General features: G+C 54.6%; 1 protein-coding gene and 1 pseudogene across 5 annotated transcripts in view; one reads left to right on the forward strand and one right to left on the reverse strand.

Annotated features, from left to right (window-relative positions):
* IL34 (interleukin 34) overlaps positions 1–24,899 on the forward strand; it is a 71,008-nt gene extending 46,109 nt beyond the window's left edge. For 2 of the 5 annotated variants that reach the window (XM_071209088.1, XM_058279751.2), the window contains 5 exons: positions 14,015–14,407; positions 18,803–18,921; positions 19,609–19,686; positions 19,905–20,066; positions 24,206–24,899. In XM_071209088.1, the coding sequence (XP_071065189.1) occupies positions 14,380–14,407; positions 18,803–18,921; positions 19,609–19,686; positions 19,905–20,066; positions 24,206–24,628 (810 nt within the window). In that variant the 5' untranslated portion in view covers positions 14,015–14,379 and the 3' untranslated portion in view covers positions 24,629–24,899. Of the gene's footprint in view, positions 1–14,014; positions 14,408–18,802; positions 18,922–19,608; positions 19,687–19,904; positions 20,067–23,843; positions 23,974–24,205 lie in introns of all 5 variants that reach the window. The other 3 variants (XM_058279754.2, XM_058279753.2, XM_058279752.2) reach the window with 3 other exon arrangements.
* LOC131274271 (succinate dehydrogenase [ubiquinone] flavoprotein subunit, mitochondrial pseudogene) lies at positions 4,341–5,549 on the reverse strand (annotated as a pseudogene).
* Positions 24,900–25,320: the final 421 nt, after the last annotated feature.

The following is a 25,320-nucleotide window of genomic DNA, read 5'->3' on the forward strand; positions in this document are numbered from 1 at the left end:
TATCCCCAGAGATTGCCAAATGTCTTCTGGAGGACAGAATTGCCCCTGGTTGAGAATTACTCCGGTAGGAGAAAGACTCAGTCTGGTGGTAGTACATTTTAACCACCCGTTTATCCCTTGCCTAGCTCCCTTTCCCAAAGAGGACTGGCAGATTGCTGGTTCCGAGCTTTAAGCAGGCAAAGCTATGTCTCCCTGGAATTTAATTCCATTGTTTTCCTTGATACAATGTTTTTGGCGAGCGAAAACTGTTTTTCTCTGAATAAAAGTTTTCTTTGCGAATAAGTTTCTTCATAAAAAAGGTGAGTGGAATTAAGAACTACGTCTCAGTGCCTGTGGAGACGGCCACATGGTGGTGGTGCTGGACATCTGGCTCCAAAGTAGGAAGCACTGAGCAAGGGCATCTCTCTGTTTGGGTGACCCCATTACCCGTAGCCTCGGGACAGGCTTTCGTGTTTTGTTTCACCTACGACAACACTCCACCCTGGTAGATGCCGTGGGGGTACAGTGTGGGTGCCTTGCTTCCCAGATGTGCTAACCCGATCACGCAGGCACCTGCCAGGAGTGTACTACCTGCTCCAGGTGGGGCTCAGAGTCTGACTGTATCAAACCACTCAGATGGCTGTGGGCCACTGGAACCCAGTCAGTCCTCATGTGAGAAACAGATATTGGAAAACAAATCCCACAGGGCTAGAGCCCTGCCGGGTTCAGAGAGGTCAGGGGGAGGAAGAAAGTTCATATCAGACATCTTGGCAGAGCTGCTGAGCTGCTACTGCAGCTGCTTGCCTCGTGGGAAAAGGTTTGAGCAGAGTTAGGAGGGTTAGAAGATCACAGTTGGCAATCCTCGGATGAATGAATGGGTCTAGGCAGTAAAATGGTGGCTAATATAAAAAACAGTGAAAACCAGACGTTATGTGCCTCCTGTTGAAAGAACGCAACACCACGTGTAGTCAGGACAACGAGTTTGGACTTTTTTTCTTTTAAGATTTATTATTTTTAAAAAATTTATTTCTCTCCCCTACCCTCCTCCCCCCAGTTGTCTGCTTTCTGTGTCCATTCACTGTGTGTTCTTCTGTGCCCGCTTGCATTCTTGTCAGCAGCACCTGGAATCTGTGTCTCATTTTGTTGCATCATCTTGCTGCGTCAGCTCTCCATGTGTGCGGCCCCTCTCCTGGGCAGGCTGCACTTTTTTCACACAGGGCAGCTCTCCTTACGTGGCATACTCCTTGCACGTGGGGCTCCCCTACGTGGGGGACACCCCTGTATGGAATGGCACTCTTTGCACGCATCAGCCCTGCATGTGGGCCAGCTCACCACGTGGGTCAAGAGGCCCTGGGTTTGAACCGTGGACCTCCCATGTGGTAGGTGGATGCTCTATCTATTGAGCCAAATCCACTTCCCAAGACAATGGGTTTGAACTTAAGTCTGATCCAACCTTTGAAAGAGATAGGACAGAGGCTATGGAGCACACACACACCACGAGCGCGCAGTCAGCAATTCTACAGAGCAGTCAGTGGACTCCTCAACAGATAACTTGTCAGGGATGCAGAGGGAAGCCCATAGAGAAGAGATTTAAAAGACATACCAAAAATTTTTAATGGACAAAGCTAAAAAAAACCTAAAACATAATGTCTAGGGATATATGTGTGGGTGATAAAACCATAAAGAAACTCAACTAAGCCGTGGCGACCACAGGATGGTGGCTGCTTTTGGGGGCACCAAATGATTGGAATGGAGAGGGGCTTCTGGGGTGGCTGGCAGGGTTCTATTTCTTGACCTGTAGTTACAGGGTGTATTTGTCTTATAATAATTGAACTATAATTTGTTTTGTGGTATTGTCTGTATCTGTGTTTTATTTTTAAATAAAAAAGGTAGTGTGAATGTGATGGATGCCAAGGATGGAGGCAACCCAAGTGCCCATGGCAGAAGGATGGACGGATAGAGCTCGGTGTATACGTACAGTAGGGTATCACGGAGTGTGCTGTATACATACAATGGGGTATTGTTAGGGCACAGGGAAGAATGAGGTTCTGACGCAGATGACAGCATGGATGAATATTGTATGATCTCACTTTATAGGATGATTTGAATAGGCAAATTCAGTCAGAAATTAGAGTGTAAGTTGCCAGGGGCCAGGGCGAGCTGATACAACAGAGAGACAAAGAGGAAACACAATGAGAGACACAACAAGCAGGAGCAGAGGTGGCTTAAGTCATTGGGTGCCTCCCTCCCACATGGGAGATCCTGGGATCAGTTCCTGGTGCCTCCTAAAAAGAGGGTATGCACTCAAGGAACAGACACAGAGAGCAGACAGCAAGCAGAAACACTGGGGGTGGGGGAAGAAATAAAATAATCTTTAAAACAAACAAACAAAAAAACTAATGAAAATGGTTACCTATCCAGGGGAGAAGGGAGTGCAGAGAAAGACAAGGACTGAAAGCTAAGACGTTTCTGAACATATGTTCTTTTATAGTTTTTACTTTGGAATGATGTAAATGTTTTATATAATGAAGACACAAAATTAAATTAAAAAAATAAATAACATACGAAACAATCCCTAAAAATAAAATTTTAAAAAAAGGAAATATAAAGTATTTTGCCTGTACCTCCCTGTTGGGTATATGCCCTAAGAGCCCCAAAGGGACCTGAAACTGCATAGATTTGTCTTATTGTTAAGTTATAATATTGGTGTTACTATTTCAAATCTCTTATATGTGGAAGGAGAAAGCAAATAAATACTATATTAAATGTCATTTGGAAACAAGATCTTCAACCCAAGGGGAAAAAAGAGACGTAAATGGAAAGCTAAAGAAGTTAAATAAAAACTCTATAATTCAGATTCGTATCTATAATTATTTTTCTTTCTAAAAAATACCATTTCCTACTCCTACCTGCAAAGGCCTGTAAACGATGACAACCCAATAGTCATAAGCATGCTTAGTGTCTGGGCTGTGGTATCTAAATAACATTTCCCACTAAAACGGTTCCTTGGAAAAGTAGGTGATTTTGAGTCTGGGACAGGAAACGTACAAGCTGAGTCTGGAACCTTCCATCATGCCTGAAAGCAAGGGAGCTATTCAAGATTACCAGAACCTACTTGAAGGACCTCCCACTGGCTCAGTGATGAAAATATTTGAACATCAAAAAGAATAATAAACAGCCACTTCGGAAAACAGTTTGGCAATTTCTTTTTTTCCCATTCATTTATGTTTTAATTAAGAATTGTGCCCGATTTTATCATTTTCACAAGAATAAAGCAAGGGACAAAAGGTAAGCTTAATTCTGCCTGGCCTTTTGGTCCCTGGCAGGCTGCTGGCACGTGGGTAGACAGTCTCTATTTGAACAGTACTTTTCATTCACCGGAGTACAGAACTTTAAAAAGGGGAAGCAGGTTTGGCTCACCTGATAGGGCGTCCGTCTACCACATGGGAGGTCCGCGGTTCAAACCCCGGGCCTCCTTTACCCGTGTGGAGCTGGCCCATGCGCAGTGCTGATGCGCGCAAGGAGTGCCCTGCCATGCAGGGGATCCCCCCCCGTGTAGGGGAGCCACACGCACAAGAAGTGCACCCTGTAAGGAGAGGCGCCCCATGCGAAAAAAAGCGCAGCCTGCCCAGGAATGGCGCTGCACATACGGAGAGCTGATGCAGCAAGGTGACGCAACAAGACGAGACACAGATTCCAGGTGCTGCTGACAAGAATACAAGCGGACACAGAAGAACACACAGCAAATGGACAGAAAGCAGACAACTAGTGGGGGTGGCGGGAAGGGGAGAGAAATAAAATAAATCTTAAAAAAAAACCTTTAAAAAGGCAATTAGGGGACAAACTCATGCATGAGCTATTACACATAATACAAAACATAATACAGAAGTTGCTTCTGTGAACCTCAGGGGCTCCTCAGTAGGAGAGCATAGCAGGTGGGGTTGTGCCATGGTCAGCCTCGTTTGAAGTTTTGTCGGTCACAGGTCTGGGATCCAGAGTGACCCTTCCGGCCTGTGGCTTCAGCAGAAGAAAGGGCGTGCGTTCTGCGGTGGCCCTGCCGGGGTTCCTCCGGTTGCCCTTCGGTGGGCTTAGAGCACCCCTGCTCATCAGCCTGCACCTCCATGTCTTCCCCGGCCCGGGTGCCGTGTGACTGCTCCCGGTCTCCGCTGCGTAGGTGGCCTGGAGCACGCACAGCTTCGCGTTCTCCAGAACGGTGTTCCAGGCCTTTCTTCTGTCCAGTGGCTTCAGGTGCTCCAAGTCTCCGTCGAGCTGGCTGTTTCCTCACAGCCTTCCTGCCACAGGCCTCCCGGGCAGAAGAACCCTGTGCTTTCGCACTGACGTCTGCACGCTGCGTTTGGGTTTCATGTTCTTGTGCTTCCATCAGAAACCCTCAACTTGTCAAGATTCATGTCAGATTCTTTCCCAGCATTTGGTTTAACTGGGGGCCCTTTATCTGGGGGTCCGCAAGACTCTCTGGTCTCAGGGTGCATGCATGGCCAAGGGTGACCAGCGCAGGAGAGCGTTGGTGCCAAGCCGGTCGGCGCTGGGGGCCGAGGCATGTGGCCTCCCCTCAGGCGTACAGCCTGGGCACAGCTTGGTCTTGGCCATCCACAGCCTCAGAACCTCCCCTCTGTGGTCTGAGGAAATGCCACCCGAGTGGTTTCCACCAAGAACGCATGGTGGGAAACCCAGGGAGCAGCTCTTTGGTGATGTCCCCAGCAGTGAAGAGCCTGGCTATTTTAGAAATCCCCGGCAGGCACTCGGCATTCTGCTCCAGGGATAGACGGTGTAATGGCAGAGACACGTGATCATTTTCAGGGCCGAAGCCTCTTGCTTCACGGATTTCCACAGACATGGAACCAGATACAATATCTCTGGGTGCCAGATCCTTTACGACAGAGGCATATCTTGCCATGACCCTTTTGCCTTGATTGTTCATAAGAATGCCCTTTCCAGAGCATCCTTCTGAAATAAGATGGCCAGCTCCATATATGACCGTGTGCGGGGGGAGCTGAACAAACTCCAAGTCCTGGCACTCATGTCCTGCCTTTGTAACCAGGGCTGCCTTGTCACTGGCTGATATGGGCAGACGTACAGCTGAAATAGGCATGGCCATAGTGCCCAGTAGCTACAACACTGTTCTCTGCTCTTATGCCTGTTGGACCCATCCTCTTTGCACAGCGTGATAGATAACGCCACATCATCTCCCATTTTCCATCAGAAGAGCCAAGGCAAAATACTCTATCCAATAGCTGGTGCCGTATCTCTGAGACCTTCCCTGTGAGGTGTGTAATGGTGTGGCCTGTCCAGTCGGCCAGACATCAGCACCGATGGGGCGGTGTTCCCTCCCCAGACTTGAGACTCTGCCCACCAAATGCTCTCTGATAAATCTTCCCATCTTTAGTTCTGCTAAAGGGCATGTCAGAATTGCTAGCTCAATCACATCAGTGCTTGTTCTCCCATGTAATGAGTTGCATCCTGATCACCCGGCCAATCCGACCCCTTCCTGGAGAAACGCCACGTTCCCTACATGGCACTGCGCCCTCCCTGGGCTGCCGTAGTGTGGCACTGAGTGTCTACCTGCCCCAGCAATTCTAAAGTTAAACCTAGCTGTCAGGTGACCAGCAGCTCACTCCTAGACATTTACCCAAGGGATATAAAAATGTAGTCTACACATGGACCTATGTGCAAAGGTATATAGCAAATTTATTCATAACTGCAAAAACCTGAAAGCAACTCAAATGCCCGTCAGCTGATGAATGGATAAACAAATTGTGGTACAACAGGTTAGTACTCTTCAATAAAAAGGAACGGCCTCCTGACATACTCAACAACCCGGATGAATCCCAAAAGTATTTGCTAAGTGAAAGAAACCCAGGGCAGAAATGGCAACATACTATATGAGTCCATTTATAGAACCTTCTGGAGAAAGGTAAAACTTTAGGGACAGAATTAAGATCAGTGATTGCCAGCAGCAGGGGGTGGGAAAGAGAATTGACTGCAGAAGGACATGAGGGAACTTTATGGGGTGATAGAAATGTTCTATATCCTGAATGTGGCGGAGGTGTATACATTTGCCAAAACTCATCACACTGTACACTTAAAGGGAGTAAATTGCTCTATGTAAAATAAACCTACAAACCTGGCTTAAAAATAACTTCAGCGGCTTGAAATACATAAATAAATTAAAATTCATGAATTCAATTGACACTAAAAAATCCTTATTAGTTACCTTTGGAGGATCCTAAGAAATAACTCATTCTGAAAGTTGGCAAACAAAGGGAAAGAATCAAGCGTTTGTCCTGCTTTTCCTACACAGCCTAAATTTCAAGGGATGAAAATAATGATGATGAGACGTTCTACTTTATAGAAGAATCACAGCAATAAATGCAGAAGGAAAGATAGAATTAATATAATTAGAAAATTGCCATTTTGTATCTCTCCCTGGAAGATTAGATCAAGGCTATAATTATCAGTGTTTGCTGAAACTATGAGGTAAAAGATTGATGGAGAACTTTATAATGAACAGATTGGGTAGAAAGAACTTGGTAATAGGTCCCTAAAGTGGGACAAGGAGATGTATGTGCCTCCTGATGTGACACAATGGGAAATACACAGCGCTCCACCTATGAAAAGTATGCCTGAGCCTAATCAAGCTTTTCAATCTGACTACTAGAAATACAGAGATAAAGAAACTTATTAAATGACATCCCAGGGATGCAGTCAGCCAAATCCAGAATGTAGGAAAGAAGGTCCACAGGCCAAGTGACTCAGAGTCTTCAACGAATACATGTGGGAAAAAAACACAACAAAGGGAAAGGGAACTGGTATAGATTAAAAAGATTTAAGAGTCCAAAACTCACTAGAAAGCTACAGTAATCAACAATCAAGACAGTATGGTACTGACATAAGGATAGACATATGGATCGATGGGAATAAGTTTGAGAATCCAAAAATAATCCTTACATTTATGGTCAAACTGATTTTCAGCAAGAATGCCAAGACCATTCAAAGGGGAAGGAATAGTCTTTTTAACAAATGGTTCTGGAAAACCTATAGATGTCCACATGCAAAAGAATGATGTTGGACTAGTACCTCATACCATAGACAAAATTAAGTCAAAATGGATCAAAGACCCAAACGTAAGAGCTAAAATATAAAACTTAAATGAAAGCATAAGTATAAATCTTCATGACCTAGGATCAGGCTTGGACCAGGCAAAAGTTTCTTAGGTACGATACCTAAAGCACAAGCAACCAAAGAAAAGAATAGATAAACTGGACTTCATCAAAATTAAAAACTTTTGTGTATCAAGGGATACTATCAAGAAAATGAAAAGTCAGCCACTAAATGGGAGAAAATCTTTGCAAATGATTTATCTGGTAAGGCACTTGTATCCTTATATTCAGAATATGTAAATAACTCTTATAGTGCAACAATCAAAAGACAACCCAATTTAAAGACAAGGCCAAATAATCCATGTTATGTCCAAAGAGGATATACAGATGGCCAACAAACACATGAAGAGATGCTCGACATCGTTAGCAATCAGAGAAATGCAAGTCAGCCCCGACAAGATCACTCACACCCACGAGCATGACGATGATAAAAAAGACAGATAACAACAAGTGTCGGTGAGGATGTGGAGAAATTGGAATCCTCATACCCTGATGAGAGTGCAAAATGGCGAAAAGCAGCCTGGCTGTTCCTCAAAAAAGTTATACTTAGAATTAACATATGTAATGGTTAGGCTAATATGTCAACTTGATCAGGTAATTGTGTCCAGTTGTTTGGTCAAGCAAGCACTGGGCTAATTGTAATACAAGGACATTTATGGGCGTTATTCATCAACGAGTTTACTGCATAGATGGCTGTTTACAGTTACAATCAACCAGGGAGAGTGCTGTCAGCAATGAGTGAAGTTTTATCCTTAAAAGGGGAAGTGATTTCAGCATTCAGAGAGAATTTCCCAGCTCGTCTTTGGAGAGCCAATGTCTCCCGGAAACGCATCAAGGACCTTCCTTGGACTTTTATTGGAGCCCCTGGTTGCAGCCTGCCTGCGGAACCTGGACTTGTGCAGCCCCACGGTCACGTGAGAGACTCTTGTAAATTCTCATACTATTTACAGGTATCTCTTGTTGATTCTGTTTCCCTAGAGAACACTGACTAATATGACCCAGCCATTCCACTCCTAGGTATACACCAGAGAGACCTGAAAGCACAAATTCACACAAAACCTTATACACGAATATGCATAACGGTACTATTCATAACAGGCCAAAGTGGAAACAACCCAAATATCCATCATCTGGTGAATGGGTAACCAAGATGTGGTATAGCCATACAGTGGAATATTATTCCGGGATAAAAAGGAACGAAGGAGTGATACATGCTATAACATGGATGAGCCTTGAAAACATGCTGAATGAAATAAGCCAGACACAAAAGGCACATATTGTGTGATTCCATTTATATGAAATGTCCAGCACAGGCAAGTCCATAGAACAAGAAGTTGATTAGAGGTTGCCAGGGCTTGGAGAAGGAGAAATAGGAATGACTGCTAGTGGATATGAGATTTCTTTTTGGGGTGAAGGAAATTTCTGAAATTAGTGGTGATAGTTGCACAAGTTTGTGAATGCACTGAATTTCACACTTTAAAATGGCGAATTTAATGGTAGGTGAATTATATCTTAATAAAAGAAAGAAAAAAGATTCATGAGATGCACCAAGCAAGTGTACTATGTGGGCCCAACAAAAGTAACTGTAAAAAGACGTTTTGAAGACAACCAGGAGAAATTGAACATGGATTCTGTGTTAGAGAATATGAAGGGATGATTAATTTGGGGTGTGTGGTAATGGCGTTGCAGCTGTATTTTTTAAAATCCTTACCTGCTGGTGAGATGGCATGAGTCTGGGCTTTGCTTTAAAGTACTCCAGGGGAAAATTGGGGAATGGGTGAAACTGGGATGACGGACTAGTGATAATTTTTGAAGCTGAGTAGTGGATGTATGGAGGGCCATTATGTTATTCTCTGTTTCTTGGGTTTGACAATTCTCATAGTAAAACATCGAAAAACAAATCAAACAATGCAGAAACAAAGTCTTGGTTAATCGGGCATCCCTAGAAAGCTCCTCGCCTGGAGGCTGGCCGGGCTTGCTCAGATGCTGGGAAGCCCCCCGGCAGCAGGGGCCGGGCAGCCCCTCTTCCCTGGCTCGTCTCATTGCTCAGAGCAGGCCACAGGGCCAAGCCCAGCTTCCAGGGCTGGAGCCACAGAGACTTGCAGAGGGACCTGCACTGAATGGGAACCACGGCCGCCAGCCAGAAGCTGAGCTGAGCCACTCTCTGAAGGGCTGACAGCTCGGGCGGGGGCCCCACGATACTGACGTGCCCCGGCTCTCCATCCTATTACCACTGGTGGGACAGCGGTGGTGGGCAAGCCTGTTACTCAGAAGTTCAGATCCTGGCCTAATGGAATTAAGCGAAACAAATAGTTCTGATCCCTGCTATTTTTGCCTCCCTTTTTCAGTGGCCTAAACCATCCTATTTTCCATACCTCCTCCTTGTATAGACTATCTGGGACTCACACCTTGAAGCTGCTTGTTGCGGTCCCTTCTCATGTTTTGGGACTCACTCCTTGAAGCTGCTTGTTGCGGTCCCTTCTCATGTTTTGGGACTCACTCCTTGAAGCTGCTTGTTGCGGTCCCTTCTCGTGTTTTGGGGCTCACTCCTTGAAGCTGCTTGTTGCGGTCCCTTCTCGTGTTTTGGGACTCACTCCTTGAAGCTGCTTGTTGTGGTCCCTTCTCGTGTTTTGGGACTCGTACCTTGAAGCTGCTTGTTGTGGTCCCTTCTCATGTTTTGGGACTCACTCCTTGAAGCTGCTTGTTGCGGTCCCTTCTCGTGTTTTGGGACTCGTACCTTGAAGCTGCTTGTTGTGGTCCCTTCTCATGTTTTGGGGCTCACTCCTTGAAGCTGCTTGTTGCGGTCCCTTCTTGTGTTTTGGGGCTCACTCCTTGAAGCTGCTTGTTGCGGTCCCCTCCTGCGTCCTTCAAGGGCTGAGTGGCTGGACCTGCAGGAACAGGAATTTGGCGGGATGCCTGCGGCTGCCCCCAGCCCGGAGCACCCGTTTCCTCATCTCTAGGAGGTGAGGGCGGTAGGGAGTGGCTCTGGCCCTTCTGGCTCTGCCCCACAGGTGGCCTGGAGCAGGTGAGCTGGTGCTCTGCCCGGGGGCCTGTGGCCACGGCGGGCCGCCCTGGGCTCAAGGGGTGGGACTGCGGCGGTGGCGGGTTCTGAGGTGTGGCCTGCGGGGGCCGCAGCCCCGTTTCCCCCTTGCTGGGCGCCTCCCTCCCCGTTTCCCCCTTGCTGGGCGCCTCCCTCGGGCCTGCTGTCTGGGACGTGTGTGGGGTCGGCAGCGGGGGCTCCCTGTGCTGCTGGGGAGCTCTGCGGCTGCGGGCAAGGGCAGCTCAGCACCGTTCCGCGTCGAGGGGGCGGAGGCAGGGGTGGGCTGCGGCCTCGTGATGGAGTGTGTGACGCGGGGCTGCGGGCGTGGGTGCTCGACATGGGGCTGTGGGTGTGGGTGCTCGACACGGGGCTGTGGGCGTGGGTGGGCCACGTGGGGCTGTGGGCGTGGGTGCTCGACACAGGGCTGTGGGCGTGGGTGCTCGACACGGGGCTGTGGGCGTGGGTGCTCGACACGGGGCTGTGGGCGTGGGTGCTCGACACGGGGCTGTGGGCGTGGGTGGGCCACATGGGGCTGTGGGCGTGGGTGCTCGACACGGGGCTGTGGGCGTGGGTGCTCGACACAGGGCTGTGGGCGTGGGTGCTCGACACGGGGCTGTGGGCGTGGGTGGGCCACACGGGGCTGTGGGCGTGGGTGCTCGACACGGGGCTATGGGCGTGAGTGGGCCACACGGGGCTGTGGGCGTGGGTGCTCGACACAGGGCTGTGGGCGTGGGTGCTTGACACGGGGCTGTGGGCGTGGGTGGGCCACACGGGGCTGTGGGCGTGGGTGGGCCACACGGGGCTGTGGGCGTGGGTGCTCGACACGGGGCTGCGGGGCGTGGGTGCCCGACATGGGGCCGCGGGGCGTGGGTGCCCGACACGGGGCTGCGGGGCGTGGGTGCCCGACACGGGGCTGCGGGGCGTGGGTGCCCGACACGGGGCTGCGGGGCGTGGGTGCCCGACACGGGGCTGCGGGGCGTGGGTGCTCGACACGGGACTGCGGGCATGGGTGGGCCACACGGGGCTGTGGGTGTGGGTGGCCATACGGGGCTGCGGGGTGTGGGTGGGCCACACGGGGCTGTGGGTGTGGGTGGCCATACGGGGCTGCGGGGCGTGGGTGCCCGACGCGGGGCTGTGGGCGTGGGTGCCCGACGCGGGGCTGCGGGGCGTGAGTGCTCGACACGGGACTGCGGGCGTGGGTGGGCCACACGGGGCTGTTGGTGTGGGTGGCCATACGGGGCTGCGGGGCGTGGGTGCCCGACGCGGGGCTGCGAGGCGTGGGTGCCCGACGCGGGGCTGCGGGGTGTGGGTGGGCCACGCGGGGCTCTGGGCTGGGCGGGCCACACGGAATCCAAGGCTGCCGTGGGGCTGCAGAGCCTGACTGGAAGTTCACCGGGGCCCGAGGGAAATGGAAACTTCTGTCCATTGGACACCTGCACACAGAGGCTTGTTGTGGCTTTATTCATCATTGTCAGAAACCAGAAACAGCCCAGGGGCCCTCTGTGGTGACTGGATGCCCACAGTGGTCGTCCACAGTGGCTGCTAGTCAGCAAGGTGCGGGGATGGAGCCACCTTGGTGACACCGTGACTGAGTCCCAGGCACCTCACGCTGAGGGCAGGAGGCCGGGCACAAGAGGCTGCACACGGATGCCATTCCCGTGACACTCCGGGAGGGCAACCTGCTGGACAGAAGACAGAGCAGCGGTTGCCAGGCCCGCGGCGGGAGGAGGGGCGGCCTACAGAGAGCTGTGGGGGAAACTTGGGGGTGGGTGGAAACGTTTTACGTTGTGATTATGGCGTTGGTTACACATGACTCTATGCATTTGTCAAAACTCAAAGAACTGTAGCAAAAAAGAGGTGGCCTTTACCGTATGTACATTATACCTCAGTAAACCTGAAAGAAAATATGAATGACAGTAACAAAAAGTTGCAGCTTAAAGTTTCAGTTCTGGGAAGAGGATTCGGTTCAACGGACAGAGCGTCCGTCTACCACATGGGAGGTCCAGGGTTCAAACCCCGGGCCTCCTTGACCCGTGTGGAGCTGGCCCATGCGCAGTGCTGATGCGCGCAAGGAGTGCCCTGCCACGCAGGGGTGTCCCCCGTGCAGGGGAGCCCCACGTGCAAGGAGTGCACCCGTAAGGAGAGCCGCCCAGAGCGAAGGAGGGAGCAGCCTGCCCAGCAGTGGGGCCGCACACATGGAGAGCTGACACAACAAGATGACGCAACAAAAAGAGACACAGATTCCCAGTGCCGCTGACAAGAATGCAAGCGGACACAGAAGAACACTCAGTGAATGGACACAGAGAACAGACAATGGGGGGGGGGGGGCAGGAAATAAATAAATAAATCTTTAAAAAAAAAGTTCCAGTTCGGTTGGCGCTTGCCGTGATGGGGTCAGAGCGGGAAATGGCCGGGCCAGAGGCAGAGCAGGTGGCGGCTGGGGCTGGGCGCCCCTCCCCGCCTGGGCCAGTGGCCCGTGCAGGGGCTGCTTCCCCAGCAGTGACGCCAACAGCCGTGCAAGACCCTGCCCGTGGGGGCCGCCAAAGGCAGGGGCCAGCGCTCCCGGTGCGTTCTGTGGGCACGCCACGGGGGCCACCAGGTAGAAGACCCCCAAATCATGCCTACCCTCCCCTCAGGCCAGCACCTGTGGCGATTTCCCGTGACCAGAGGGAAACCTGGGGAGGGCAAGGGGCTGGGACAGCCCTGAGTCAGAATTTCAGAACTGGCCTTGCCGGTGGCCAACCCAGCCTCTCTGAGCCTCAGTTTCTTCATCTACAAAATGGGACCACGGTCTGTTTCTGTCAGAGTCCTGGGGAGGGGTTGGTGAGACCATGGGGGAGCCCCTAGCCCAGTGCCCATCTGTTGGAGGCCCAGACTCATGTGTGGGCTTCTGCTGTGGGAGTGGCTATCAGCAGGCCAGGGTTGAACTCCCACTGCACTTTTTAGATGCTGTGTGACTTTGGACAAGTGTCTTAACCGTTCTGGGCCTCGATTTCCTCATCAATAAAATAAGATTTTGTGGTCCCATAAGATTGTTGTGAAGTTTCTGTGAATGTAAAGGCTTTATTCCTGGGCCTAGCACAAAGTGGCTCAGAGAGAGCCAGCCTATTATTATCATAGGATTACCAGCCTTAGCAAATAAAAAGACAGGGCGGCCAATGAATTTTGAATTGCAGATAAACAATGAAGACTATTTTAGTATAACTATGTTCCAGACAATATTTGGGACACACATATTTTAAAAGTATTATTGGACATAGTTATGCTTAAAGAGTATTTGTCGTTTATCTGCAATTCAAATTTAACCGGGCATCCATCCACTCTTTCATCTGGCAACCCCATCAACAGGGGGAGTGGGTTTGGAGTCCCATAGGGTGGGAAAAATCCGGAAGGTGGGCAGAGGGGCGAACGCTCTACTTCTGCTTTTTAAGCTCCCCTGCAGCCTGAGTCATCCAGGGCTTTACCTTTACACTCACCTGCTCCCGGAAGCTCCCTTGATGGAAGCCACATGGCTCCGTCCTTCCTTGATCCTGCTTTGGTAACTCATTCCTGCGCCTGGCTGGCTGTTGGGACATTCTGAAGTCATTGATTGCAGGTGTGCCTGGTGTCGCTGGGTAGCCAGGCCACCAGAGCAGGGCCGTGGGCCTCTGGCCGTTCGGCAGTGGTCCCAGGGCAGGCGGTGGGGGTCCCAGGGCAGGCGGCGGGGGTCCCAGGGCAGGCCGTGGGGCCGCGTGCACAGTAGGCGCCTGCGCTGCTGATGGCTGAGTGGCAGCTCTGCTCTTACATAATCGGCTTCTCTCCTCCTTTCTCTCTCCAGAGCCAGATTTCACACTGAGCAGCTGCAGACGGAGAACTCGCAACCCAGCCCCGGATTCCCGGGGGCCTGCTGGGGCCTCTCTCCGGCTCCTCGGGCAGGGAAACCCTGAGGGCGCTTGTCTCGGGCCGGTCCCCGGGCTGCCATGGAACTGGCCGCGGCTGCCCCCTGGCTGCCCTCGTCGCTGCCGGGCAGATAGGGCGGGCGCCGCCCCGACGAGCACCTGCCCTCTCCCCGCCACCCGGCCACCCCAGCCCTGCGGGGCAGGCCCTTCGTGGACTTCGTGGCACCTTGGCTGACCCGGGGCCATGTAGCACGGGCTGGGGGACGGCTGCCTCTGCTCCCCGCCGACGGGGCCCGGTGCCACCATGCCCCGGGGATACGCCTGGCTGCGCTGTGAGTACCGGGAGATCCGGGCACCTGCCCCCAGGCCTTGGCCCAGAGCCGGGCTCCACCGTAACCATGGCAACTCGGGCTTTCTTGCCGCTGAGAAGTTGAGATGCTTCCCGGCTTAGCTGCAGCCCTCCTCGGGGTCTCCCACCCGCCGCCCTCTGCCCCCGGGGTCTCCACTGACCCCGGGCTCTCCGCTGACATGTGAGGGGGCCTGTCCCAGCGGTGGGCACAGTGAAGGGGGTGGGCACTGGGCGGGAGCGGGCGTGGGGGGAGGTGGCAGCCTCATATGTCCTCAGATTTGCCGGCCCAGGGGAGGACCGCGGGGGCCGGGGTGGGCACAGAGAGGCTCTCCGGCCTTCCTGGGTGCGGCCAGCCGGGGGCGGGGAGAGGGGGGCTGGAAAAGTTGCAGCTCCCTGGGACCCAGGTGTCAGGAGAAGGCAGCCTGTGCCCCTCTGCCACCAGTAATAGAACAAAATTGAAAACAGAAAGCGTGTTGTCGGCGAAAGGAAAAATAAGTTGAAACGAGGATAAAAAAAGCATCTGGAAGCCTCTCAAGCCTGGTGGGTGGGAGGCCGGCCCAGGATCCCTTCTGACTCCAAGATTCAGCTTAGTTGACTCCGATTCAGTGCCTTTTCCCGGTGCCTCCCACATGCCCACCGCACAGTCACTGCTGAGACCACAGGGACCCTGCCCCTTTGTCCCTCTGTGTCCCCAAGGCCTGGCACCGGGGCAGGAGCTCAGGAACTGCCTGCCCGGGACACAGAGCTGGGCTGGTGGTGCAGGGATCACAGAAGAGGCGGGTTTATCCAGGCCCCGCGCAGGGACGTGACGGAGGGTCAGGGAGCTCAGGGGGGTCGGAGGGCCCAGCCCCGGACATCTGGAGGCGTCAAGGTCACGAGCAGCCAGGGGGGCCATGGGTGAGGTCGGTGTCCCAGGTGGGGGAGCTCGGTGGAGCAGCTGGGAAGCTGGTGTGGGCCCAGACTGCGGAGGCATGTGATTCCCTCGGTCACGGCAGCCCTGGCAGGCCGTGGCCTGGGGCAGGGGTGAGTGTGGGTGCTGGTGAAGGGCAGCCTGGGGTGCTTGAAGGAGCCGCTGCCGCAAAGGTGGGGCAGGAGGTGGGACTGGAAAGGGTAGATGGAGAAACGAGCAGCTGGACGGTGGGTGTGGATTGGCTGGGGGGGGGGTGTTGTGAAAGGGAGGGAGATGCAGGTCGAGCTGGGTGCTGGGGGCTGCGGTGCACAAGGGTCATTGCCAGGCGCATTCCCCCCCAGCCCCCGGCCAGGGAGCCCAGAAGGGAGCTCCTTCCTCACTTGACCTTCCTTCGCCTTCTCTTCTGCTCTGTGGGTCTCTCTGCTCTGGAGGTGGGGGGCCAGGCAAGCCTCCTGCCAGGGTTGGGGGTACACTGGGCCTTAGGGCACATGGGGCTAGGGTCTGGGGGCACAGTGTGGCTGTGGGCTGCGGCCGCACGGCCCTGCCTGGGCACCTGCTGCCAGCCCGTCTCTCCAGGTGGAGCCGGGACGGCGCTCAGCGGTGGAAGGTGGGGCATCTGCGGACGTGGGTTTCTGCTCCCGGATGCCGTTCCGGCTACAAGGCCACGGGTGCCCGGCCACGCCGGTTCCACGCCAGAGGTGGGGGGTGGAGAAGCAGCCAGTGGGCACTGTAGGCCATTTGGGGGCTGCCTTATGGGAAGGAACCCCGGCATGGACAGAGACTCTGATTTTTTAAAAAATGGACCTTTGGATTTTTCTGCAAAATCTCCTTGGGATGCCAGTTGCCCTCTGTGGCGGGAGATCACTGGTCCCCCTGCTGGCAGCAGCAGCATCCCTGGGAACTGTTAGAAAGGCGCGTCCTCCGGCCCCACCCAGACCTTGAGTCGGATGCCCTGGGGAGGACGCAGCTCTCCAGGAGATCCAGACGCTGCTCAGGCGTCGTGAATTCACTTGTTAAGGGCAAGATGACGAGTGAGTCAGACAGATGGTGCTGGGGACAGATGGGTGTGGGCAGGGGAGACCCTGGGGGGCCAAGGAGTCTTGGGGAAACTTGCAAGGGGCCTGCCATGCGAGAGGATGCCCAGGGCAGGCGAGCTGAGCACCGGCGGAGAGGCAGGAAGGGTCGGGAGGCAGGGGGCTTCTGCCCTGGGCATGAGCTAGAGAGCAAGCCGTGCCCGGGGCCAGCACGGCTCCTCTGTTCCCACGCTGTGTGCTGTGTTGGGGCGCACAGGGAAAGAGGGAGAAGAGGCGCAAGACCCCCCACGCCCCACCCTCGGGAACTTGCGAATTTGTAACCTTGCAAAAGCACCGTGGTCAGGGTGGAGCCCACGTGGGGCACGGGGCCTGCGGGGACCAGAGGGTCTGAGTGGGGTGAGAGCGTTCCTGGGGGGGTGCGTGGCGGTGGGGAGCAGCAGGAGCAAAGCCGGGCGGCAGGATTGAGCGGGCAGGCGTGGAGGAGAAGCCGCGCCAGCGAGGGAGGACCATGTGGCCCCGGCCGAGGGTGCCGCCACCTGCGCGAGGGCACCGATGAGTGGTTAGAGCCCAAGTCCCTAATTACCAGGGGATGAGCCAGGGGAGTCCCAGCAGCCGTTCCTGTTACCTGACAGGCAGGTCAGGAACCAGCCTCGGGGATCCCCATTGTTCTTTCTCTTTTTTAATTGAGATGATTTTTGAAGCACACAGTTCAGTGGCATTAAGTACATTCATGATTTTTTTTTTTTGCAAAAACTAATGATTGCTTTTGGGTATAACAGGAATAGATAGCAATTGTAGAACATAAAAAGTGTTCTGCAAAATATAAGGAACATAAGCCTCCCCCATACAGATTTGGTGCGCTTCTTTCCACCACATTTTCTATGTGTCACGTGTCTAACAATTCAGGTCATGCAGATACAGTGTTGAATCATAGTCATGATTTTTTAAAAATGTCACTAAGCACATTATAATTTCTTTCTTTCTTTCTTTTTTTTTTTTAAAGATTTATTTTTATTCATTTAATTCCCCCCCCCCCCCCCCGGTTATCTGTTCTTGGTGTCTATTTGCTGCGTCTTGTTTCTTTGTCCACTTCTGTTGTCGTCAGCGGCACTGGAAGTGTGGGCGGCGCCATTCCTGGGCAGGCTGCTCTCTTTTTTCACGCTGGGCGGCTCTCCTCACGGGCGCACTCCTTGCGCGGGGGACACCCCTACGTGGCACGGCACTCCTTGCGCGCATCAGCGCTGCGCATGGCCAGCTCCACACGGGTCAAGGAGGCCCGGGGTTTGAACCGCGGACCTCCCATATGGTAGACGGACGCCCTAACCACTGGGCCAAAGTCCGTTTCCCTATAATTTCTTTCTCATCACATAAGTATACATTCTTTGACATTGTAACTTGCATTGGCTACATCCATGATTACTGAACATCTAGGGCACTTACAGATTTTCATGATTACAAAACAATGCTGCGATGTATATCTTTTCCGCAAATCCTTTGACTCTTTTTTCCTTCTCTCTCTCTTCCTTTTCTTGTTCATAAGAGTGAGTTTAGTGTGTCAAAGTGTGTGAACATTACTAAGTCCATTAATAAAATTTGCCAAATTGCTTTCCAGGATGAGAGCATCCCTACTTGGCCTGCATTGAGTATTATTAAAATAAAATCAGGGGAGCAGATGTTGCTCAGTGGTTGAGTGCTTGCTTGTCATGTACCAGGTCCTGGGTTCCATCCCTGGTACCTCATAAAATACGTGTGTATATATCTATCTATCTATCTCAAAATAAAAAGCTTTATATTTGGATAAGAGAAAAACAACGTCTGTTTCAGCTTGAATTTATCTTTTTCTTGAGGCTGACTTTTCGGATTTCTCTTGTTCTTTCTGCCCTAGTTGACTTAACCCTTGGCCGTATTTGTGGCAAATTCTCTCAGATACTTTTGTGAATCTTTTCAGCTACCCTGGAGTCACTGGGAAACCCTAAGTCTGTTTTTTGAAGTCACAGTGACCCCTGGTGGTGAAGGCTGAGAACGTCTCAGGGACGTTCGTTGGCAGGGAGAAAGACTGCTCGGGTGAGGTCCCCTGAGAGCCCAGGATGACCAAACGGAAAGGCCCCCCACCAGTCCGCTGGTGCATTTAACTGAGCGGGGGGCCAGGGACAGAAAGAGCAGGGAAGAGAATGGCTTGCGACACAAGGGCTGGAACTAGAGCCCCTGTCTCCTGGATCCCCCACGGAACACCCAGCGGCAGCCGCTAGGGGGGCTGTGCCTGCCCTGTGGACAGGAGTGGGGGGAGGCCGGAAGGTGACCTGGGCGTGAGTCCGGGGTCTCTGCCGGGGGGAAGCGGGGGTGCACCTCCCAGCTGGCCTGCCCTCACCTGCGCCCCCAAGGGCAGCAAGCGCAGGTGGACGTGGCTCACGCGCTCCTGTTGGGTGCCCCACAGATCTCGGGATTCTCCTTGGCGTGGCCCTGGGGAACGAGGACTTGACCCCAAGCGAGGAATGCGTGGTCACGGGCTTTCTGCGGGACAAGCTGCAGTACCGGAACCGGCTTCAGTACATGGTAACCCGCTGTCCCCAAGCCCCTGGCTCCCCTCCTGGGCCCCGTGCTGACCTCGAGTTACCCCAGCCCCTTGCTCTGCCTTTCACACACATCCTGTGCACCTGCCAGTGCCTCCTGGCCCTTCTCCCGCCATCCCAGGTCCCCAAACCTCCCCCTTGTCTGCCCTCACTCCTGAGTAGACTCCAGGAGACCCTTGAGAAGTCCTAGGAACTGGAAACTGGAATGTTCAGCTCCTTTTGTGGGGCGCAGGAGCCCATGTGGCTAAGTCTTCTTTTTTTTTAAAATGGCTTCATAGAGATATAATTCACATATCACACCATCTACCCCTCTAAAGTGTACAATTCAGTGGTTTTTAGTAGTCACAGAGTTCTGCAACCATCGCTGCAATCTGATTTTAGAACATTTTCATCTTCTGCAAAAGGCTGAGTAGGCTTAGCACCTGGCTGGAAACTCCCACCTTAGCAGGAAGTAAGCATTCTGTTTCGGTCTTCCCTGTGTCCTGGAGGAGTGAGAGCTGTCCCTTCCCATCTGGGAGCTAACTATGTCATCTCCATTGAGGGTCACAGCTGCTACCAAACAGAATGTCCGAGGTCCTCTCCTCCCACACGGAAAGTCGTCCTGGCGGCTGGGGAGACTGTCCCAGCCGTTTCTGCCTCTGACCTCACGTTTTGTCCTCGAACCCCCCAGAAACACTACTTCCCCATCAACTACAGGATCGTCGTGCCTTACGAGGGGGTGCTCCGGATCGCCAACGTCACCAGGCTGGTGAGAATCCCCTCCTGGGCTGGGGGAGGGCCCCCGTGGGCCAGTCGGTCTCGGCAGGCATCGTGTCGCCAGGGGCCTGCCCTTGGCCACCCACGGAGGACAGGCTGTTCCAGCGACTGCACACCCCGCCGTCTGCTTCCTGTGCAGGGGTCCTAGTGGGGGGTGGGGGGAGCCGGGGGGCGTGTCTGGGGGTTTGACGCTTCCTCCTGTCCCCACAGCAGAAGGCGCAGGTGAGCGAGCAGGAGCTGCGCTACCTGTGGGTCTGGGTGAGCCTCAGCACGACTGAGTTGGTGCAGGAGGTGCTGCTCGAGGGCCACCCATCCTGGAAGTACCTGGAGGACGTGCAGGCGCTGCTGCTGGATGTCCAGCGAGGCCTCACGGTGAGCTCGCCGAGGGGCGGGTGGGCAGGGGGCCCGGGGCTGGCGAGGGAGCAGGTGGACCTGTCCTGCAGGGTGCGGGAGAGGTGGGAAAGGAAGCCTCTGGAAGGAGGTGGAGGCCAGGGAGGCTGGCAGGGGCTGGGGGAGGAGAAACCCCACTCTGTCTATCTCGCTCTGGGATCCTAGACAAGTCCCTCAATCTCTCTCACTTTCTTTCTGCATCTAGAAAATGAGGCCCCTTTGGGGGTGGGGGGAAGGATGGAGCTCAAGGTGGGTTTTAGAGCCATGAAACGGTTCAGCAGGATGCTGTAGTAGTGGATCAGGGTACGACCCATTGGTCAGAACCCATGGAACGTACAACCCAAAGCGAACCCTAATGCCAACCAGGGGCTTTTTTTTTTTAAAGATTGATTGATTTATTTATCGCCGCCCCCCCCAACCCGCCCCAGTTGTCTGTTCTCTGTGTCTATTTGCTGCATCTTCTTCTTTGTCCGCTTCTGTTGTCAGCGGCACAGGAATCTGTGTTTCTTTTTGTTGCGTCATCTTGTTGTGTCAGCTCTGTGTGTGTGTGGCGCCATTCCTGGGCAGGCTGCACTTTCTTTCGTGCTGGGCGGCTCTCCTTATGGGGTGCACTCCTTGCGTGTGGGGCTCCCCTACACGGGGGACACCCCTGCGTGGCAGGGTACTCCTTGCGTGCATCAGCACTGTGCATGGGCCAGCTCCACACGGGTCAAGGAGGCCCGGGGTTTGAACCGCGGACCTCCCATGTGGTAGACGGACGCCCTATCCACTGGGCCAAGTCCGCTTCCCCAAGGGCTTTAATTAACTAGAAAATCAATGAGGTTCCTGATACCTGCGCTCCCAGAGGGCTGAGTTGAGGCTTCAGGGATAGAAGTCCTCTCAAAAGCCCAAGTCGTTACCAAAAGTAAAGTGACAGTGTAGGGCGCCGTGGCACCTCCCCCGCACCCTGTTTCACTCTGCTCCCCCAGCCCCCTCACAGCCTTCCTCAGGACCCTCGTGCACAGCTGTCCCGAGGCCGCCCCCCTGCCCCCCTTCTCAGCCCACCGGGCCTCACCTGCTGGACCCAGCCCTGGGCTCCAGAACAGCACACAGCAGCTGCGAGCCTCCGACTGCGAAAGGGCTCAGGGCGAGCAGCTGTCCTGCAGCTGCCTTGGACTTTCTCGGCGCGGAGGGTGGGGACGCTCTCAATTCCTGGCCGAGGGTGCAGACCCCATGGCCTCTCGGTGTGGCTTTTGTCCCCAGGGGAGAGGTGGGTGACAGGGTTGACGGGGAAAGAGACTCAAGGCCTTTTTCGGTCCTGTTTTCTTCTAGAGGTTTCTGGTTTAGGTGAGGGTCTCAGGAACTGAGGGCAGGGGGCATGGGGAGGACCACCAGGGGATTGTGGCCTACCCACCCGGCCTGGGTCTTGTTGCCAGCCTGGAGTTCTCTTTCTAAAAATACTGTACATACGGCTATTTATAATAACAATTCAGATTTAAATTTCTCTTCTCTCTAACGATGTTAGCTGCCTATGACCTGCTCCTCTGAATGTGCCTAGCTTTTTTATTTTTATTGTGGTAACATACATTATACCTGGTTTTGGAAATTGATTTAATTTATGAAGGAACCATGCTTTAGATTTCCCTGTTTTATTTTTTTAAAGATTTATTTTTATTTATTCCCCCCCCGCCCCGTGTCTACTCTCTGTATCTTTTTGCTGTGTGTTCTTCTGTGTCCACTTATATTCTTGTCAGTGGCATCGGGAATCTGTGTCTCTTTTTGTTATGTCATCTTGCTGCGTCAGCTCTCTGTGTATGCGGCACCACTCCTGGGCAGGCTGCACTTTCTTTCGCGTGGGGCGGCTCTCCTTATGGGGCGCACTCCTTGCGCATGGGGCTCCCCTGCGTAGCACGGCACTCCTTGCACACATCAGCACTGCGCATGGGCCAGCTCCACACGGGTTAGGAGCCCTGGGTTTGAACCCTGGACCTCCCATGTGGTAGGCAGATGCTGTATCCATTGAGCCAAATCCTCTTCCTTCCCTCTGTTTTAAATCTCCGGATGGTGTGTGATGCGGTTGAAGGGGAGCTGGCCTAGGACTTGGACGCAGGATCCTAGCTGCAGCTTTGCTTCCGGCATGTGACCTTGAACGAGTCATTTAACTTCTGGGCTGTAGTCTCACGGCTTGCTGAGAGACAGGGCTGGAGCAATGTCTGGAATTGCATCCAGCAATGCTGATTCCCCGACCTCATTTTATGTTCCCTTCTCCTTGTGCCCGCTTCTCCTTGTACAAGGCAAAACCAGAGCCTCCTGTGTGGCTCTTGAACCTTGTACCACATCTTTCTCTTGCTTCCATTAATGTTCCTGCCAAGAGAAAAGAAAAGAAAAAACGCCCCTGGAGTCCCTGGGGGCTGTGCTGGACTCAGAAGGGAGCAGAGCCCCCTGCTGATGACTGTTAGTGCAGCTGTTTGCCAGAGGCTTTTTTTTAATTTCTTTTTGTGGTAAAATATATATAACATAAAATCTGCTAATTTAACCATTTTACATGTACAATTCAGTGGTATTAATTACACTCACAATGTTGGGCCACTATCACCACTATTTCCAAAACTCTATTCATCAGGCATTGACGCCCCCCTCCTGCCTCTGCCAGGCCTGGAAACGCTCAGTCAATCCACTTTCACTCTCTAGAATTTGCCTGTTCTGGGTGCTGCACATACGTGGACTCAGACAATGTTTATCCTTTTGTGTCTGGCTTATTTCACTCAGCATGATAGTTTCAAGGTTCATCCGTGTTGTAGCCTGGATCAGAACTCCATACCTTTTTTTGGCTGGCTAACATTCCGACGTAACAAAGGACGTGCGGTGTTTTGATTATCCATTTACCTGCTGAGGGGCCCTTGGGTAGCTCCCACCCTTTGGCCATTGTGAAGAAAGCTGCTGTGAACACTGCCGGACGAGTCCCTGCTTTCGACTCCTTTGCGTGTAGACGTAGATGTGGACTTGCCGGGTCCTCTGGTAATTCCCTGCCCAACTCCCTGAGGAACCGCCAAGCTGCTCTTCTGTGGGTGGCTTTCGGAAGAGGGTCCCCTGCCAGCCGCCCTTGCCTTTGAGGGTCTCTGGATGGCACGAGGCCCCAAGGGGCCAAGGCCTCACATCAGGGCCCGGCCTCCTTCAGGGGTAAACCCCTCCACGCCCAGCTTGGGCCCACGGTGCGTGGGGGCGCCCCTCCCTTGGCCCGCGCAGTGCACCCACACCATTTGGGCCCAGCACCGGTTCCTTTTGGCTGAGTATTGAGGAGAGAAGCCACCTGAGCTCGGGGCTGGGGCCTGGCCCTGCCCCGCAGTGTCCTCAGTCCCATCCTGTAGGTCCTGTCCCCTGCTCCTTGCGGTCCATGGAGATCTCGGCTTCCCAGAGGGCAGTTCGCCCCCGAGTCTCTCCTCCGCGACCGGTGGTCCACGCTCAAGTGCGAACAGCGAGGCTGCCCGCAGCCCCCCCCAGCTTGCTCCTTGCTCTGGCTCGGCTGTCACTTTTCTAAAGCTGGAAAAAGAAGCCTTTGAACTGGGCTTGTGTGAGGGGCGTCAGCTGGGACCCTCTCAGGAAACTTGGTGCCTGCAGGAAGCGGCTGTGAAATTGCTCCCGGCCTCCTGGTCACAGGGAGCCTGGTGCTGCCGCTGGCACGGAAGGCCGGTGGCCCCCACAGTTCTCCCGTGACCCGAGCCCTGGCTCCTCCCTGGCTGGCGGTGGCCCCCACAGAGCTAAGGGTTTCCTCCTGTCCAGGACGTGGAGGTCAGCCCCGAGGTGGAAGCCGTGTTGTCACCCCTGAGTGCCCCGGGCCTGAAGCCGGTGCGGCCCAAGGCCCTTCTGGACAACTGCTTCCGGGTCATGGAAATGCTGTACTGCTCTTGCTGTAAGGAGCCCCGAGTGGAGGGCTGGGGCTGAGGGCGGGAGGCCGGGGCGCCTGAGTCCACGTCAGCAGGCAGAGCTGGCACCCTCCTGGCACAGGCTCTGCTCCCCAGCACTGGGGGCATGTCCAAGCCGAGATGTGCCCTGGGTGGGGAGCTGAGCGCAGCGTGGCGTGGTCTTGGGGGAGGGGATGAAAGCTCCCGGCCACCCCTGCGGTCTCGCTTTCTCCCCTGCAGGTAAACAGAGCTCCGTGGTCAACTGGCAGGACTGCGAGGCGCCCACCCCCCGGGCCCGCGGTGCCCCGCCGCCGCTGCAGTGCGCGGCCCCCCGGCTGTACCCCCCGCCCCGGCCGCCCGCCACCTCCCAGCCGGGCGCCCGGGGGCCGACAACAGCACCGCTGGCTCCGTGACGCCAGTGAGGGCGGGGGACACACCAGGCCTCTTGCCCTGAGTGGCCTGCGGGCGACCTGGGTGGGGCAGCGGAGGGCCGGGGCTCACCCAGGAGCCGCGGGGCCCGGGATTGTGCCAGGGCAGCCCCCCTTGGAGAGGAGCCCTGGAAAGAGCTTTTCCCTGGAGGAGCGTGTGCCAGGGAAGGGCTCGGCTTCCACCTTCGGACCCCGCGTGGCCTCGCCTGGCCCGTGGGGGGCCCGGGGCATCTAAGGCACACAGGACAGAGCCTGTGGCCCCTTGGGGCACCGCCCTCACGCCGCCCGTCCCCCCCAGCCAGCGCTGAACGTCTCCTGCGGAGGCCAGAACTGCGCCCAGTGGGCGGGCGAGGACGAGGCACTCGTGGGGACTGGGAGACTCCGCGCGACTTTCCAAGCCAGCCTGAGAGGGGCGCTGGAGAGGGCGGGCAGAATGCCTCGTCTTGCCGTGGCGGATGTTCCTCCCGCTGCTTTTATTTTTTCTATTAAACACCTGCTTAGTTTTGGTTTGCTTCGGCCTGTCTGCTCAGCATCGGCCAGGGAGGCCCTGAGCCCTTCCCTCTCTCCTGCAGCCCCCGCCGCCCACCAAGGGGCCCCGCTGGCCACCTGCCAGCGGTGGGGGGGGGGCCTGGTCCCACCCAGACACCCCCGGGGCCTTGGAAAGGACGGCGCCACGGCCAGGGGCGGTGGGTGGGGGTTCGTGGTGCTCGAGGTAGGCCTAGGCCAGCCTGCCCCTTTCCAGTGCTGGGGGGCGACGTGGCTTTTGACCCCGGCAGGGCCTGAGGTGGGGGGGGCGGGGACATCTAAAGGTCTAGGTCCTGGCACCTGAGTGCGGCTCCCCGGAGCCCCCCGCACCCCCAGCTCTGGGACCTGGGACAGGAAAGGGGGCCCAAGGGTGGGGGGGCGCAGGCAGGAGGGAGGTCGCTG

The sequence above is a fragment of the Dasypus novemcinctus genome, chromosome 18, assembly GCF_030445035.2.
Source record: "Dasypus novemcinctus isolate mDasNov1 chromosome 18, mDasNov1.1.hap2, whole genome shotgun sequence".
Lineage (NCBI taxonomy): Eukaryota > Metazoa > Chordata > Mammalia > Cingulata > Dasypodidae > Dasypus > Dasypus novemcinctus.